General features: G+C 52.3%; 5 protein-coding genes across 5 annotated transcripts in view; 2 read left to right on the forward strand and 3 right to left on the reverse strand.

Moving 5' to 3' along the window:
- CSUI_001516 (der1-like family protein) overlaps window positions 1-1863 on the forward strand; it is a 6232-nt gene extending 4369 nt beyond the window's left edge. The window contains exon 2 of the mRNA XM_068061722.1: window positions 489-1863. Coding sequence (XP_067926298.1) covers window positions 489-659 — 171 coding nt within the window. The 3' untranslated portion in view covers window positions 660-1863. The remainder of the gene's footprint in view (window positions 1-488) is intronic.
- Window positions 1864-3416: 1553 nt separating this feature from the next.
- Window positions 3417-9836, forward strand: CSUI_001517 (scp extracellular domain containing; the record flags this gene model as incomplete). The annotated part of the gene is made up of 5 exons (XM_068061723.1): window positions 3417-4625; window positions 5251-5417; window positions 6175-6257; window positions 6901-7080; window positions 7546-9836. Coding segments are annotated over 5 exons (2109 nt in total), but the record flags the coding sequence as incomplete, so codon positions are not given.
- Window positions 8625-12533, reverse strand: CSUI_001518 (scp family extracellular subfamily protein). The gene is made up of 6 exons (XM_068061724.1): window positions 12308-12533; window positions 11799-12201; window positions 11122-11291; window positions 10622-10713; window positions 9958-10140; window positions 8625-9737 (listed from the first exon to the last, which is right to left on the reverse strand). Exons 2-6 carry the CDS (start codon window positions 12145-12147, stop codon window positions 9212-9214), a joined length of 1320 nt encoding a protein of 439 aa, XP_067926300.1. The 5' UTR covers window positions 12148-12201; window positions 12308-12533; the 3' UTR covers window positions 8625-9211.
- Window positions 12534-13229: 696 nt separating this feature from the next.
- Window positions 13230-14101, reverse strand: CSUI_001519 (uncharacterized protein). The gene has a single exon (XM_068061725.1). It carries the CDS (start codon window positions 13923-13925, stop codon window positions 13680-13682), a length of 246 nt encoding a protein of 81 aa, XP_067926301.1. The 5' UTR covers window positions 13926-14101; the 3' UTR covers window positions 13230-13679.
- Window positions 14102-14907: 806 nt separating this feature from the next.
- Window positions 14908-16346, reverse strand: part of CSUI_001520 (ap2 domain transcription factor ap2x-6) — a gene marked incomplete at both ends in the record, with an annotated part of 13713 nt that continues 12274 nt past the window's right edge. Inside the window, one exon of the mRNA XM_068061726.1 lies at window positions 14908-16346. This exon is cut by the window's right edge and continues 75 nt beyond it. Coding sequence (XP_067926302.1) covers window positions 14908-16346 — 1439 coding nt within the window.

A 16346-nucleotide genomic window follows, 5' to 3' on the forward strand; every position in this document is an offset into this window, starting at 1 on the left:
CAAGGTAGAGAGATAGGTAGATTCAAGGTAGATAGATAGGTAGATTCAAGGTAGAGAGATAGGTAGATTCAAGGTAGAGAGATAGGTAGATTCAAGGTAGAGAGATAGGTAGATTCAAGGTAGATAGATAGGTAGATTCAAGGTAGACAACTCATGCCAGTTGGTCCGTGGGTGCATTTGCTGAGTGGATGAGGTTATGAACTTCCGGAGAAGTTTCTTTCCTTTCTTTGGTATTCCTCGTGATGGGATGAAGTGAAGAACTGAACCCGTTCGGAGAGACCACTAGCAGAAGTGCATCAAGGCAAGACGTTTCATGAGAGCCCTAGTGATCAGAGAAGACGCATGTTGCTTGTAGATGAAGAAGAAGAAGAACGGGAAGTTTTACATGAATTGATTAGGATGTTTGCATGGAAGGCTTTTATCTATATATATATATATATGTATTGGTTGATAGGCGGGAGTGTCTGGGTCGACGTGTCCTGTTTCAGGTGCTCCCTCATTACCTCGGAAGAGAAGGAAGTTTTCTAGAGCCTCCTGCCTTTCTCCAGCGGTTCTTTATGCGTCTGCATGCAAACCAACTAGCTGCTAGAGCAGTCCCATCGGACGGGAAACAACAGAGATCTTCTTTCCCGAGTCGCAAACCACCGTTCACCAAATGACCACCCTCCATACTCCTCACACTTGTACTTTCTCTCTGTCTCTATCTTTCTCTCACTCTCTCTGTGTTTATGTATGTAGATCCCACTGAGATGTGATCGTTTTCATCTTCGTTGCACCCCCTCTACTCTCTCTCCTCTCTCTCTCTCTATATATATATAGATGTATATGTAGATATAGATATCGATAGATGCCGCCAACGGTTGACTGTATCTGTTTGTATGGATACACAGAGACGGCGAGATTCCAAGCATGAGCTAAAAGACCGATTTAACAGCGTTTCTAAAGAAGCCTAGTGTCTCCAGTTGAGAAGAGACGAAGTAGATGTACACAATCTACGGATGAATATCAGGTAGTCAGTCGCTCGCCATCACCCTGTTCAGCAGTCTCTTCACTGCTTTTTCTTCTCCAAGGGAGAGTAGCCGTTTTTCTATATATAACCCTTACGCTCTACATGTGGAAAACAGTAGGCAGTGGAGAGAAGGAGTAAAGGGTCCATTCCTTCTTTCTGACGTAGATAGAGAAGGGCCGCTGAATCAGCCGGTAGGCAGGAGAACTGAAGCACAACCATGGTGGCCTGATAAGCTACCGCTCTGTTCCTGAAAGGAAGATAGGAACGGGACTTCGCTTCGCTTGACGCCGCAGGGGGAAGAGATGTTTTTTTCTTTCCGCTGGTGTATTTATGGAGGCCCCACACCCCAGGAGGAAAGGAAATTTCTCTCTTTTTGCAAACGAGAGAAAACATATTATAGTTCTCGCGTCCGTTGGGAAACATAGTGGTACTGGCTATCAAAGTGGTCACCCCACTTTGCGAGCCACGCATGAAGAAAGATGACGGAGGGCGAAGATTCTCCCGCAGCGTCATCTTTCTTTGCCTGCCGCGTCGTGCTGCGTGCAGCACTGGACTCTTCTCAACAAAAGATTTACCAAGCTTTTTTCTTATAGTTAGTCTGCCTGAGAGATCTGCCCTGCGAATGGGAGACGCAGGGAAGAGCTCTCAAGATTCTCGCTCTCTCAGATTCTTTTGCCACTGTGAAACACTCAGCGCCTCCCGAGAGCACATTGCTAGACGGGAGAGAGCAGGAGATCGAGAATTAAGAAAACGAGTGCGAAAACGACTTTCCAAGCAGATTGTTTCGGTGCGTGAAGGATGTATCGGTCAACCGGCAGAAGCTGGGAGTAAGACTAGGATTCTAGGACCACCAGCATAAATGTCAGGGGACGCTCACTCTCAGTCCTTGTCCCCCCAATCTCACCTTTCCAGTTCGCTGCTTGCACTTGGTGTGCTCTTTTCGTGCATGGTAGCTTAGCACGGTAGGATATTCTCAAAGTGAAGGGCACAGCTGTCCTTTTCTCTGGTCCACTGTGTCGCAATGGCATCTCACACAAGCGCCCCGTGCCACCTCGGGCTGGCGTGACAACAGGGGTGGATTTCCCAAGCAAGACTGCTGGATCCTGTACAGGCAAGTCCATAATGCACTAGAGTGTTTAGAGCTATATATCGGTCTCCGCGCACCGATGAATCACGTGCGTAAACGTTGCGATGGTTGATCCTCGTTGACAACTTGAACTTCCAGCCACAGCACTCGGGAGAAATACGGGAGGAATGCAATAGAAAGCTATTCACTCCCTAAACGGCAAGTTCCGGGAGCCAATGCTTGAGAGTTACGATGCTTCTTTTTCTTCAAGAGGAGAACGGGACGTCGTCTTGCGTGGCAGTTCTTCACACATACACCTCTACTAGATATAACCACAGAAATTCGAGACTGGCAAAGAATCAGTGATTGTACGAGTACGCCCCATTATTTAGTTCCTGGCTGCGATAGAGAATGAAGTGGAATCTAGTAACAGTCACGAGCAAAACTCCGCTCGAATGACGGCGAAACTCGCTACCCACACGAAAGAGTCACTCTCCGATACTCCTCGGTCATCCCGCTGCGTCTCTTTTCTTCGATGTGGGCCGACGGCAGTACTACTCCAAGCAAACCAACGTTGTAGCTTTCTTTTCACGAGCCATGACTACTTGTCCCCTTGTCAAACCTCATATATTTACGTATAATTCAAGGTCACTTGTTGAGACAGGTTTTCCTTCGCCGCACCCTCCGGGGACGTGACTTTAAGGATACAGTGGCTGGCGTCTCTTTCCGCATATGCCTCTCACAGTGAGGAAATGTTCCTCAGTCGGAGGTGTTGGCTGTTCTTTGTCTCAGGCCCGGGTCGATGTTCACTCTAGGAGCCGGTGGCTCCCGTCAAGGAGGCAGGGAAGTGCAGGCCGTCCGCTTCAGGAGACATTTGGTCGAGTCCTGTTACATGGAAGCTTTTCACCTTGACGAAAGCCTGTCTTATCCACTTCGACTCTAGCAGCAGGTATGCTCTTGCCATCCGTTTTCTTTCAAAATTTGTCTGTGCTGCGCTTCCGGCTTCCCCCAGCCCCGTTTTCTCGCGGGAGTAAGCGAGTCGATTGATTCTTTGTCAGAAGCAGCCTTCAAACGAAGTGCCATTTGCCGATGAGAGGCTCGTTCTGTTTCGCCCGCATTCGCTAGAGAAAGACCCCGGGAATAGTACGGCAAACACACTTGCTTGCGCGAAAGAGCGTCGCGGTTCTAAACAGGGTCACTTCTTGTCTTGTCCTATGTCTCCCTTTCTGCATTCTGGGAGCCGGAGACGGGGGGCACTCTTCATGAGCCGCGTCTCCCCGGAAGGGCCACGGTGGAATGAGGCTCAGCTGACAATTCCTTTAGCCGGCAAACTCTCCACGTCGGTTTCTTCGTGTTATTCTCCGACCACTTCCGAAGAGGAACAGTTTATCTTCTCCACTCAAACCTCTCGAACCACCGCAGGCCTTGTAAGGCAAACCGGTGTGTTGTCACCTTTCTTTCGGTCTCGTCTATGTTTTCTCTTTTCTTTGTGTATCGTTTCGTGTCGGCAACATTTTTATAGGAGAGAGAAACTGTGTCTGATACCTTTTGTTCCTTGCTTTCCCGTGTTGTTGGCTGAGGCGGCTAGTCCAACGCAGAATGATGTTCGCGCTTTTGACCGTCAGAATGACGGCGCCCGTTCTTTCATTTCGTTCACGCGTGCTGCCTCGTACGATATGAATAGTTCATCTTTGCTTTGGGCGGATTTTTCTGTGGAGACACACAACCTAGAAAGTCAGGAACAGACCAACAGTGGCTTGAGTAACAGAGGTTACCGGCGTCGTTTGTCAGATGCTTTTGTCAATGGAGTTGGAGGAGATGGGAAAGAAGGAGGCGGCAGAAGGAGTCCCCCGGCGTTAGCCGAGGAAGGGCAACAAGAAAGAATTCCAAAGAAGTCTCTGCGTCGAGTCGCTTCCGTTCGATCTTCTCTCTTATCAGCACTGGTTGACCCAACGGCATCTATGCCAAGAAGGGGAGGGGCCGGAAAGAGCAGCGAGATCGAATTGAGTGTATTGACAGGTGCCCCGTTACCTTCTCAATCTCTACATACTCCTTCTCCCAATACGTTACATCGTACTTCAGGTTCTCCATGTTCGCGTGATTTCGCCTGTTCTCCAAGTGCTCATTTTCTCTCACGTCCTCGTTTTTATATTTCATCTTCAAATGCCAGCCATAATACCCAACCAAGAACTCCTGTGTCGGATCTCTTTCCATCCGCAGTGGCCAGTCTTGCAGCCGATGGGATCGCTGGCCGATTCGGAGAACAAGAGCCTTGGAGTGTACATACACCGGGAAAGGGAGAGAGACACATAAGTACGGGGGTGGCAGACGCACGGTCTGCGAGAGAAAGGAGAAATGGTGATTTGCTGTTGCCGTCAGAATCGGTGCATGAACTCTTTGAGAGTCTCTATTCCGTTGAACCTTTCAAACATATGAAAGCCTCCAAGAAAAGACACGACTCTATTCTCTCGTTTCTAGCTGGAGCAGGAGGGGACCGCCCTAGTGGAGAAAAAGGCTTCTCCGTCTATAGTGTTGACGATGTTACAGAGGGTAAGACAGTTCTCCGCTGTACGTACTCCGCATGTGTGAAATGCATACATCTATATACATCTGTATTCCGCTACTCACATTGAGCTCAATTTCGTTGCATGCTGAGGGAGGCCGAGGCGTCCCCTCACCCCTCTTCTTTTCACCTCTTCGTTTTACGTGCGTTATTGTTAGTATAGAGGCCGTCCCCCTCTTACAGTCCTCATGAAGGGAGAGGGAAAGAAAGGACTGCATGCGAGAAATCGGTTACTTTGTCTGGATTTCTTCGACGATAGAAAGTGAGTGGGTAGTCGTCTTCTCTTCTTTTGCATCTGTTCTGGGCTCTCGATGACTGGTAGTGGGCGCTTTGTAGCGCTTCGTTCCTCTACAGGCTGAGTGCACTATAGGAATGTCGGGGCTTAGTGGTTTTGGGAGTTCACGCCCCTCTAGGGAAGCTTCATGCTTTCCTATAGTGTTCCGGAGTGAGAGAGAAAGACAAAAAGGAAGATAAATCGACCTCTAGCAAAGCTTCGCGCAGTGGTACTGGGCTCCTCCATTTTTAATCTTATCCACAGAAATCAACTTTCCCTGTGTATATGTGAGTCTGGACAATTCCCCCCTGGCCTCTTTGTTGTGCCTCTTGGTTCAGCCTGCGCGCATTTCATCAAACAGTATCGGCACGTTGCTCATTCAGCGCCACCAGTTCAGGCCCTTTATCCGGACTTGACTCTAAGAGCCGTTGCAGTCGGGATTGCGTGGAAGGCTGCAGCTATGGACTGCGCCCCCGGCGCGATCACACCTGGCAAGGATGCCTGGGTAAGAACAAGGAATTGCAGATAGGCAGCCGATACATAGCTGAGACCGTCAGTTTAAGTTCTACCAGGTATCGCTGTTTCTTCAGTGGGTCTTTTCTTGGTATGAACATTTATACAGGTGTACATATGTATATGTATATATATGTATAGACCACTATAGCTATTTCAACGCGAACTGGAACGGGTCAGTCGTACATATTTGTTCATATATCTATACATCGATGGATATATATATATATATATACGTGTACGTACATATATATGTACATACATTGATACACATATATAGGGAAAGATATATACAGTTCGTACGTGGCTAGACTTGACGAGCCGCCTGTCATTTCTGGGGCATGAACATGGGAGTCTGTAACTTCTTCAGCCGCTGTAATAGCACTGGATTTCAAAACCGCAAGCTCACAATTCCATCAGTGTTCAGAATTTAACAGCTCCGATGTGGCTCCTTGCAGTCATCGGTATGCTTGTCTCGATACAAAAGTAACAGCAAGGAACCCTCAGTATGCTCTTTCACACATTCATAAGGGTGAGGCCATCTGATTTGTCGGTGAAACAAAGGCCTTCAAACTAGTGGACCCGTGTCTGGAAACTGACAGACGAGTGTATTCTCGACGAGTTTTAGCACTCAATTTGTTTCAACAGTATTCATGTACAACATACATCCATAGACGTATTCTGTATATATATCATCTGTATGGACAGATTCGAGATGGTACAGAATGGTTGTCCCTGTGTACATACAGTACGTGGACACTTGGTACGAAAGCCAGGAGCCTACGTGTGAGGAAGCTGCGGCGTCGTGGTTCTTCCAGGACGAGAAAGTAAAGTAAGCCTCCTTGTGTACTCCGGTGGCAAGAAGGAAGACATTCAATTTCTTGGCCTCCTCTTTCCAAAGTGAGAAGCACCTATGACACTGCACGGGATTGATGGCAACTCGTTTCGTGAAACCTACCTTTCTTGTTGTCTGTTATCTTCAAACGCATGAGTGAACTATGAGAGACGACGGACAACAGAAGCTTTATTTACCAACCGAAATGGGACTGCCGACTAACTACTATACTGTACTATACCCGGCCCCCTTGTTTCGCGTAGACATCGCTTTGGTTCTGTAGAGTGTGTGACAGTCTGTCATATGTGTGTACCAACTAGATAGATTTCCTTTCCATGCAAAAGCATTTTCAAGTGGTGGTGTCAAGCTCAACTCCAACGTACAACCACTATATTCTCTGCTGGGTAATCTAGTCCTACGTACTGGTAGCTCTGCCGTCGTGACAGTGAGCTGGAAGGCTTCCTTCTTCTCTCGCAACAAAAGGAAAGTGTAAGACAGACCGGTTTTGTATAGAACGTTGTCCGTGTGGGCATGCTGTAGCAGCTTTTGGCGAGCGTTCTGGAAAGTCGCCTTTTCGAATCGAAGCTGTGTCATTGGAGAATAATTACTTGGTTTTTTTTTGAACGGTGTGAACATGTAGGGAGTCGTTAGCTACTTTCGGCCCAAGGAAGGAGCAGCATTCCATAGTTTTAGCAGAATCTCTGCACCTCCTGTGGAGCGAAGGGCGAGGATTGGGCTGTTCTAGGACAAGAAACTGTGGAGGAGGTAGGAACCTTCTCGTTTGTGTAATTTCCCGAGCGACTCCGACAACTCTGTCCGGGTGAGCCTCTTTGTGTCCCCCGCTTGCTAGTTGACGCCGGTGTAGCATGTTCTACAGCTTGGCAGCTAAACTGACCTAGTGGGTACTCAGATGTCGCCAGTTTACTCTGCTCGTCCGGAAACGTGCCCTCCAGGCCGACAATCGTGACTCAAGTTCAGTGGTCTTATGATTACTCACAGCTGGTGTGTTCTTCGGCTGCGAGTGTAGCCGTCTTCATAGAAACGCTCTCGTGTCGGCCTCGACGGAAGTGGGTGAGGGTAGTCCGCTCTTGGAGAAAAGAGACAAATCCCAAAGCAGTGAATGCCTATATGTCTATGTGTTCACATGTGTGTGTGTATATATATATATATGATATATATATATATGAGAAGGTACCGGGTGGTCGCTCCACGTATGCAGCGTAAGAGCTTTCTCTCGAAAAGTGGCATGTTCCTCTGGTTCTTTTTCTCTCTGACGTTGACGCAGGACAGACGAGCACAGGCCGAACTACGCAGGCTTCAGATGGCCGGATCCGTCAGGTGTCACTTTACACGAGCCCCCTGTGGTCTTCGGGACAGCATCTGCGGACACTGGGACAAGGGCAGCGAGTGGCCGCGCCATCACACGCAGCCCATCAACGGAGCCTAGCACAGAGCGGCAGGTGCTTGCGGATCTCGTGTCTATTTCTTCGACGCGTGAAGGGCCTGCACGACGACCACACTCACTCAGGCAGGGGGGCATTCACGCGGGTTCGACAAACCAGGCATTGACAGGGGGAGAACGGAGAAAAGATTTACGCTTCCTGTTCTTCAATCGTGTTCCGCCCGATGCTCCTGTTCGCTCACCTCCTGCCGAACACCAGGACCACGAAGGCGAAGGCAGTTTTCTCCGCCGTAGGACAAGACACAAAAAGGAGAGGGTGAAGGCTCGGAGGATGCACGCGAGACACGATGACTAGGTGAAAGAGAAACAGTTTCTCCACGCTAGGCAGTATTGCAAAGGGCCTACCACGAAGAAGGGACGCAGTATGTTGTTGAAACCCGTCGCCTGAGCGGGGCCTCTGAGGCTGCATGCCCTAGTCGAGTGAGGTGATCGGGTGCCGGGGAGGGGAAGGATAAGCGCAGCGAATGCCGCTACATAGCGTCGGCAAAGGAGCTTGATGAACGGGACTTGCCTGCCAGTTCTAATCGATAGGCAAGCATTATACGTCCCAGTTGATCGTGTGGACAATTCGCCCGTTTCAACTGTATCTGTCGGATGGGCACAGGCGGATGAACCGGTCTTTGGCAAGCTCGATGGCATGGTAAACTAGCTGCGAAGTTCAGCTTTTGTCGGGAGTAAAGCAGGGGGAGTGCGATTGTGCAGGCGTAGGTGTTGCGTTATTCGCACAGCCCTGCGGGTGTTCGTAGTGTTTTTTCGAATGAAGTTGCAGAAGGCGTAAGTCACTGGACATCCCATGTGAGGCGAGAGGCTGGGGTAAGAACTTCCTCTCCACGAGGGCGTTTGGGCGAGCGCTGTAACTAGTTGCCTCCAAGGGTCCGCCAATGCCAGCAGGTATGCCATATCTTCGTAATAGCTGGAGTGGCACTTTCCAAGCTAGAGTGTTCGCTCTCAGGGGGTTCTGTCCATATCGATGAAGGGGTTGAAAAACATGAGACGCCGCAAATCAAACCGCCAGAAACAGATTCGCATGCGAGTGTGTCCTAGGGTAGAGGAGACCGGGTCACGGGTCGGAAGAGACGCCCAGTCCTTTTGGGAAGTGTTAGTCACGTCATACACAGTCCTGACGGGCCGATACTCTCGCTGGGAGTTTTTTGTGCGCCCAACAGCTAGGCATGTCCTCGAGCCTGAAGGTGGCTGACATCGAGGCACCCACCCTTGTGCCCGCTGGGGCAAACTGATCACTCAAGAGGAAGAATGAGTCGTGAGTTTATACGAGATGTAAAGGCTGGCTGCTGCCTGGCTTGAACATCGCCGCGTCAGCTCAGCCTTGCAACCTTGGAATGCAAGGTGCCCTCGGTGGACTACGGTGCGGTCAGACCGAACTGCCAAGGCCTTCCGAGGCCACGTGCTTTCCTATACATAGCCAGGAAGCAAGCTGTCCGAACACGTACTAGGCGCGAAGCGGTAACGGTTTTCCGTCTGTCCGCCCTTACGGCGAAGAATCAGCCATGTCCGGAACGTGTCTTGCGCAAACGCCGTAGTTCACGGCGTCCGGACTGGAGCAGACTCGCGGCAACCAGTTCTGGGTTATTCTCTCTTTTTGTAAGACGGCTTTGACTTGATTTATGTAGGACTGGGAAGGCTTGTCGATACCAAACCCCAGGATCCAATCATATAGTGGCGGTGCCTCCAGCTGGTCACCGGCAATGTGGACCTGATTGTCAGTGTTGGCCGTGCTTTCCGACTCCTGAGCCGTCCTTTTGGCGGATGCGACGACATCCGCGCTTCCACTGCTTCCACTGGCGCCCGGCGGCGTCTTGTAAGACCACAAGTCCCCCTCCTCGGCGGACTCGATTGCCGTTTCCGCATCTCGGGGACTGGCGTTGTTCTTTGGGGTGGCCTCGCCTGTTTGTGGCATCCCGGGCAACGCCAAGCCCGGGAGTCCTCCCTCCAAAGTACTGCTGTACTGCTCGTACTTCTTTTCTCGTTGCAGCATAGCCCGCCACGTTTCTCGGCTACGAAAGCAAGTGAATCCACAAGGCGACAATGTAGGGCGTTGCTTGCTGCCGAGGTTGTGAGTGGACGCCAGCTGGTTCCGCAAGTGATGCCCGCCTCTGGTGTTTGAACTACAACGGTCAAAGCTCCTGTCACCTAGACCGTTATGTGCTTCTTGGTTTCGTCTTCCGCCCAGGACGAGCTGGAAGAAATCTGCACGGAGAGGTGAAAAAACCTGACCTGAACGGGGCTTGGCCCGCGATGTTTCCCGAAGGTTTGTACAAGCAGAAAAGCTGATTGTTGTCGTTCGTGCAACCTCGCGTCCTAGCGCATGCCATGTATCTTGCAGTGTGCCACATCATCTGGGTGAAGTGGCCTATGACCAAATGAAACCAGTCTGTCCATCTGGTTCCAGGATATGTTCTGAACAGCAAGGACACCACAGGTGGCTTCGGCTAGCTCCAGCGTATGAATCCCCGGGTGCGAGGGTCACTCAGTCAAGATAGAACTTTTTCAGATACGGTCTCGGGCTATACGTTGACCCACTGAGAGGTTTCATGCAAACTAAAGTTTATTTCTGAGTCCATGCTGCTTCGGAACAAGCTCTCCACAAGGAATGTAAACCTGCTCAGGGTCGAACCGTCGGGCCATACTGATACCCAATCTTAATGCGAGCCACGGGTCACACGGTGTCGAGGACTACCTGGCGGTTAAAACTTATTCCGCCTTCCAGCGATTTGCATTATGAAGGCAATATCCCTCAACAAACCTAAGTTATGGGAAAAAGTGACTACTAATCGAATATCTCGGACGGCCTTTTTCATTAACGGAGTTCAGAGTTATCGACAGTCACGGTATACTCCTGAAGAAACTATGTAGTCTTCCTCCGGAGTGTGGTCCTCACCCATGAAATTCTCGGTACTCTTCGAACCACAGAAAGACTCCTCTTTCGCATCGGGCGGGGTCTTCAAAAGTCCCATAAAGATTCTCTGCAGCCTGAAAACACCGGCAACTGTTGGACACAGGCTCGGTGAGTAGCCCTGTTGCGGCTGTCAGCCACCTTTTAACGCCATGGGAGCGCTGCCGGAACTACAAAGCAGCACTGGTGTAACAGATGCAAAAGCAAGTTGTTCACGCCGTAGTAGTGCAGTACCGACCTGGACGTTACAATACTACCACCTGTGTTCCTGTAAATAAATCCACTCTACAATTCCAACAGGCTACTTTTTTAGCTCTGAAAAATGAACCTTTTACAATTTCACTGCGGGAATGAGCAGCTGAGCCAACCTTGGCTTTCTCCGTTCTGGCAACCAGACATCTTTCGGATTGAGCAGCGAAGCGAACGGGCTCAGCGCTGCGTCTCCGTGTGAAGTGCTGGACAAGTGGATCATCAAATCCGCTCACTCCGGGACGCAGAGACCGATCCGAGTGCCCCCAAACTTGACAATTCTCCTGTGCTCTCTTGTTTGCAATTTCCATAACCATCTCTAGCAACTCTTCACTGAACTGTAGAGGCCTCAGAGCTGCAGAGCCGAGCTCTTCTGAACGGTAATAGTTGTGATAGGCCAGGCAGTCTGTAACAGGCACAAAGTCGCACAGCGGCACCGAAGCTTGTGACTGTATGTTATCCCCCCCCGTCTAGACGGTAATGATCCGAGCTTTGCATTGCTTAGTAGAAGGGAAGGGTGACAGCAGACAGGCTGCAATGGAGAAAGCGGGTCCCTGCTAACAAAGATCGTGACGGCGAAACCGCGAGTGAAACATCCCACGGCCTTCGGAGGCTTTCTTTGAGGACAGCGTCTTGCCGCGTAATCCTAATGACTTGGGGAACTCGTGCCGGTTGACGGTAACGGGATCCACAGCGAAGGAGCTAGCCGAACTCGCCGGGATTGCCTCCGTGCTGAGGTGCCGAGATGAAGCTCCAATGCCGGGGCGGTTTTCTGGGGCTTATCTGCGAGCTACCCACGCAGAGGCTCCTCCCGTGAATTGCGACTCGGCATACGCCTGGCTTCTTCGGGTCAGAGAGCCTGACGTCGCAGGCAAACTTGTGTACCACCCGGGCCATCGGCAGGCTGGCTTACCGTCAGTCACATCCTGAGCGTAACGCCGCTGCTGCTGGGGCTCGGCGGCGGCCACCAAATTAGAAGGTACTGCCTGTGTGGCCGCTTGATTAACCAGCCCAACGGCGTCTTGGGAGGCCTGAGAAGCGTCAGTCCGACGAACCGCAAACGGAGTGACTGCCTCGACGGTATCTCCGTACACGGAGGGACCGCTTCTCCTCACACTTGGTGAAGCGGCGGCAGAGGGTTGTAGTTCTTGCGAAGCGGCACTGTTTGTTCCTTCCGTTGCCCATGCAAACCCGCATGAACGACATGTCCGCAGGAGTAGCCAGGCCGCTGGAAGACATCGCGTAACAGTTACCAGCCGCATTGTCCCACCCGGTCACTCCGTCTACTCTGTAAGGTTCTTGAAGACAGAGGAGACCTGACAGTGACCGGCAGCAACCGATGCGCAAATCGGACGAACTGTCTCACTTCCTGCTCCGCGCGGTGAGTGTTCTAACGCTGGTAGACGCAGACGATTCTCTTACAGGCGGTTGAAAAACGGGCGCACTTCCAGTCAACTCAGCGAGGCCTTCGCTCTGAGGAAAACAGATGCCCACTCGAAATCCCACTAGATCGAGAGCGCAGCTCGGCCAATGCGTGTCCAATACAGTGCGGTTGCTGGGGCTTTGTCCGATTTTCGCAGAGCAAGAGAGCCGGTGTCGCATTAGAAACGCATGAGGAGCGAAGCGACACTCAGAGAAACACGCCTAGATCAAAAGTATTGAGGTCCTCGCGGCCCCGCGCGGAATGTGTCAGTGAGCGTACATCTCGCAACACGCGGTGTCCGGCTTGACTCATCGCGGGAGCCTGAGGGTCTCCCCAGTCGCAAAGCTTCAGCTTCTGCCGGCACAGCAAAGAAGGCCGCTTACAGGAAGTGTTGAGAAGCGCAGCAGCAGTGGTGTTTACTCATCTGTAAACAGGTACCCCTATGTAAACACCATTGCAGCTGAGCTTCACCGATTGTGCCACGGTGCTTCCGGTCACTGTTCATGACCTTCTGGACACGTCGACTGGCTTACAGCTCCCCTCGCGTGGCTTTAGTCGTGGCGAATTATCTGATCCTGCGGTTTCCTTCCACGCCAAACTAAAGTAGCTGAGTTCTGCAACCCCCTACTACAGATAACAAGAAAGGGGTGTGGGCCGCACATCGTCCTCTCTCCAGAGTATTCACGCCTGCCTGCTGTGCCGCTCCGTTTTGGGTGTTCTCAGCTTCCGGCATAGACGGGGAGTGCCGAATGTCGCTGTACGACAGTGTGTGGATTGCTAGATCCGCGTTGCCGAGACGTAGCCTGCATCTGACCCTCTTAGGAAAGCTGGAAGCGCACCCCCGGGGGAGGATACAACTTTTAAATGTGACACCTTGTGGTCTCGTTCCGTCAGGTCCATCCCTGGTGACGCAGAGAAGCGCTTTCACTTTCTCTTGTCTACCTTGGCAGTTATCAGAGTTCAGACGCGTCCGCTACCAATCAAAGAGATCAGCCTCCTATATTATGGCACGGGCCCGTCGAGCAAAGCCGCACACGTTGAAAGCGGAGATCGGGCCAAACTCACAGAAATTACCCTAATCTCTGCCCGAAAATTGAAGGGCGCGGGCACTCCAAAGAAACGCCAAGTTTTCCTGAACCACAGACCTCTTCCTTGTATTGTATCTACGGAGCAGAATATACAGGAAGAAGCAAACGTGGCCAGACAGCCCTACACACGACTGGAGCGATTCCATCGACGACAGCTGAAGTTTTTCAAGACTTCGCCTTAGCTACTTCTCTACAGTGGCGCAGCCTTTCGCTTGAATGCACGGCTTCCGCTCGATGGTCAAGAAGGTCCGCGCAGGCCCGCCACATGCCTTTCGGTGAGTTCTCACTCGACAAAATATACACCGGCGAAGGACAAGAAAGGCCCGCCTACCCTCTCGCCGACAGGAGTGTGCGACACGAGAAGCTGCGGTCCGAGGATCCTGAAGAGACGGTGGCTGATTACAAAACAATTAAACAAAGAAGAGGTTACCCTCAACATGCCGACAGGGGTTACGAGAAGCGAAAAACTGCGGATCGAGGAGCCCGAAAGACGGTGGCTGATTACAAAAGTATTAAAAAAAGAATTCATGTCCGTGATAACCCCGCCGCCTGCGGTGAAGGCGGCGATTAGTAACGATGTGCCGCGCCGCCCTGCCTGGTAGAAACCACTCCGCGCACCGTGCTGAAAAGCAGCGCAACGTCCCAGGAGTTACGGGGAGAAGCGACAGCATATTGTTGCGTTGGCCGTTCAGCAGTTGCCAGGATAGACGGCCGGCGGAGCTAATGCTGGGAAGACTTTGCAAAAAAAAAAAAGCAATACAGCGTTTTCTGCATTTTGCTGGAAGGCTCCCTGAACAGAAGGAGTCTCCTGGCTCCTTCGTTAGAACGCGAGTCAGACGCCGCGACCAGGACGTACCTTCACCGGCAGTCACGTCAAAGAAAAACTGACTTCGCCGGGTAAGGGGAGTTGGGGAAGTACGGAGAACGACAGCAGGTTCTACGCCATGATGACTCTGGGTATGCCATACCTGCGGCCTCTGCCGTTCTTCAGCTCTCGAAGCAGCCCGAGAGCAGGACCTCCAGTGCACCCAGGTCTACCTGTCCGAGGCTGCTTCCGGAAGAAGGACAACCCTCGGAAGCATTGCGTAAAAGCAGTGGGCACGAAGCTCTGAAACCTGCTGCCTCGGTCGCATCAGGGCCCGCAGCGTCAGGGAGAAAACACCTGAGTTAAAGAAGCATTCTTCTTTTCACAACGGCCAGGCACCACTTGGCACGCGCGGAGACAAAGAACAACATCATTCGTTTGTATATTGGGTCCCCCGTTGACTGCGTTGGAAGCTCAGTTGATCTCGTGGTACACACAAGCGGGGAAGTAGATGCCCCAGTTCCCCTTTCGGCCGCGATCCCAGATGTCGTCGTGACACGCACACGATGTAACGTTCTGCTTGAAAAGAAACGCGTGCCGACCGGAGTGGCACCGCCAGAAGAACGGGCGCCGCGGGAGCTCAGAGAAAGCTCTTAGCGCCGTCTCCCTCCAGCGTCGTTCCCCACCTTTATACTGGCCAGCGCCTCTACAGTATTTCCGCTTGAATGGCAGGGCCGTAGCCGTCACCTAAACAATGCTTTGGAAAGCTTTCACCACACCAGGAAACCTCCTGTTCAGGCAGAAGGACACCCTTGAAACCAGGCACTTGCTGCCGCCCTCCGAGAATATCGTCGCTGCTCGTGGTGTCAGCTACGGCGTGGTTCCTGCCTACCTTATCACGGAAACCCCCACCTTCCACAGGCCGGCACGCATGGTGCTCGAAAACCGTACAGACGTCAGGAGTGCCACCTGGCCGGACCTCAGGCGACTGATGAAGAACTGTATGGAAAGGTGGCTGATGTAACGTCGTGTGCTCTTCACTTCGCAGGCTGGTCGCAGCTGCGTGCGAGCTTTCAGAGGCCGGAGCGGACTTCCGGGGAGCGATCGGCAACTCAAGGGCGCCTCCACTCTCGGGTGGCCCGTAAAGTCCTCGCGAAGTTCCAGCTGCGCCCTGCGATTCCAGGTTGCGCTGGTCCGATCTGTTGAGCATCTGCGGGCCAGTCGGCTCAGTGGCTGTTTGCGTCATGCTGTTGGACATGCGGGAGACGAGCCCATGGCCTGCTTGGCGTTGCGAGCTATCTCCTCCTTGCGTCTCCGCCGACAAGGAAAAGCCGTTTCCTAAGCGTTCCGGATTGCTATCCCAAGGCGTAACACATGCTGGCACCTCTGCCCGCAGGCTTGGCTCCCGGGGCTTCCCCCTGAGCAGGTGGTCGGCGGGGTCGCAGTTGAAAGTGTGGGCATCTAAGCGCGGCCCCGGCCAGACTCGATTCGGTGTTTCGACCGGCCTGCGGTCAGCTCTAGTCCATGCCAGTTTCTCAGATGATTCGCGTGGCGCCTCCCCACCAACGGTTCCCGAGGTGGTCATTTTGACGTTGTGAACATTCTGACTCGGACCGCTGCCGGAAAAAAAGTAGCTGGTCACTCCAGAATAACCGCCGGCAGCGCTGACGTTCGGGATTTGCTGGGTGGCTCGGACTCCAGCTGCAGCAGCCGAGCACGCCGCAGACGTGGCCTCCTTGTCACTCCGGGTTAGACTGCTGTCACGTCCTGAAGACGGGAAGCTGCAGAATGGTGACTGACTAGCTGGCCCGTGCCCTGTGTTCGCTGCAAACAACCCGGCGCCTTGTGCAAGCTCGGCCACGGTCTGGGACGTACAATCTCCCTTTGCGAACCATCCTGCGTGCCCGTCACTCGGTAGTCGTTTCAGGTCATCCCCGCGAATCTCTGATTTGGCCTGCAGGCTGCACTCTTGCGGCCGAAGTATCGTATTTCCTTCCCTTCTCCGAGTGTCACATTCTCCTCCAATGTCGGGACGCTCTGCTGGTGTTAATCTTTTTCGCTTCTGTTCTGCCTCTTCGTCAGGCCGTCCCTCTGACAGGGGCTCTACTCCGCATCCCCCCCCGGCCTTCTCGGGGTCGTAGCCAA

The sequence above is a fragment of the Cystoisospora suis genome, assembly GCF_002600585.1.
Source record: "Cystoisospora suis strain Wien I chromosome Unknown contig_610, whole genome shotgun sequence".
Lineage (NCBI taxonomy): Eukaryota > Apicomplexa > Conoidasida > Eucoccidiorida > Sarcocystidae > Cystoisospora > Cystoisospora suis.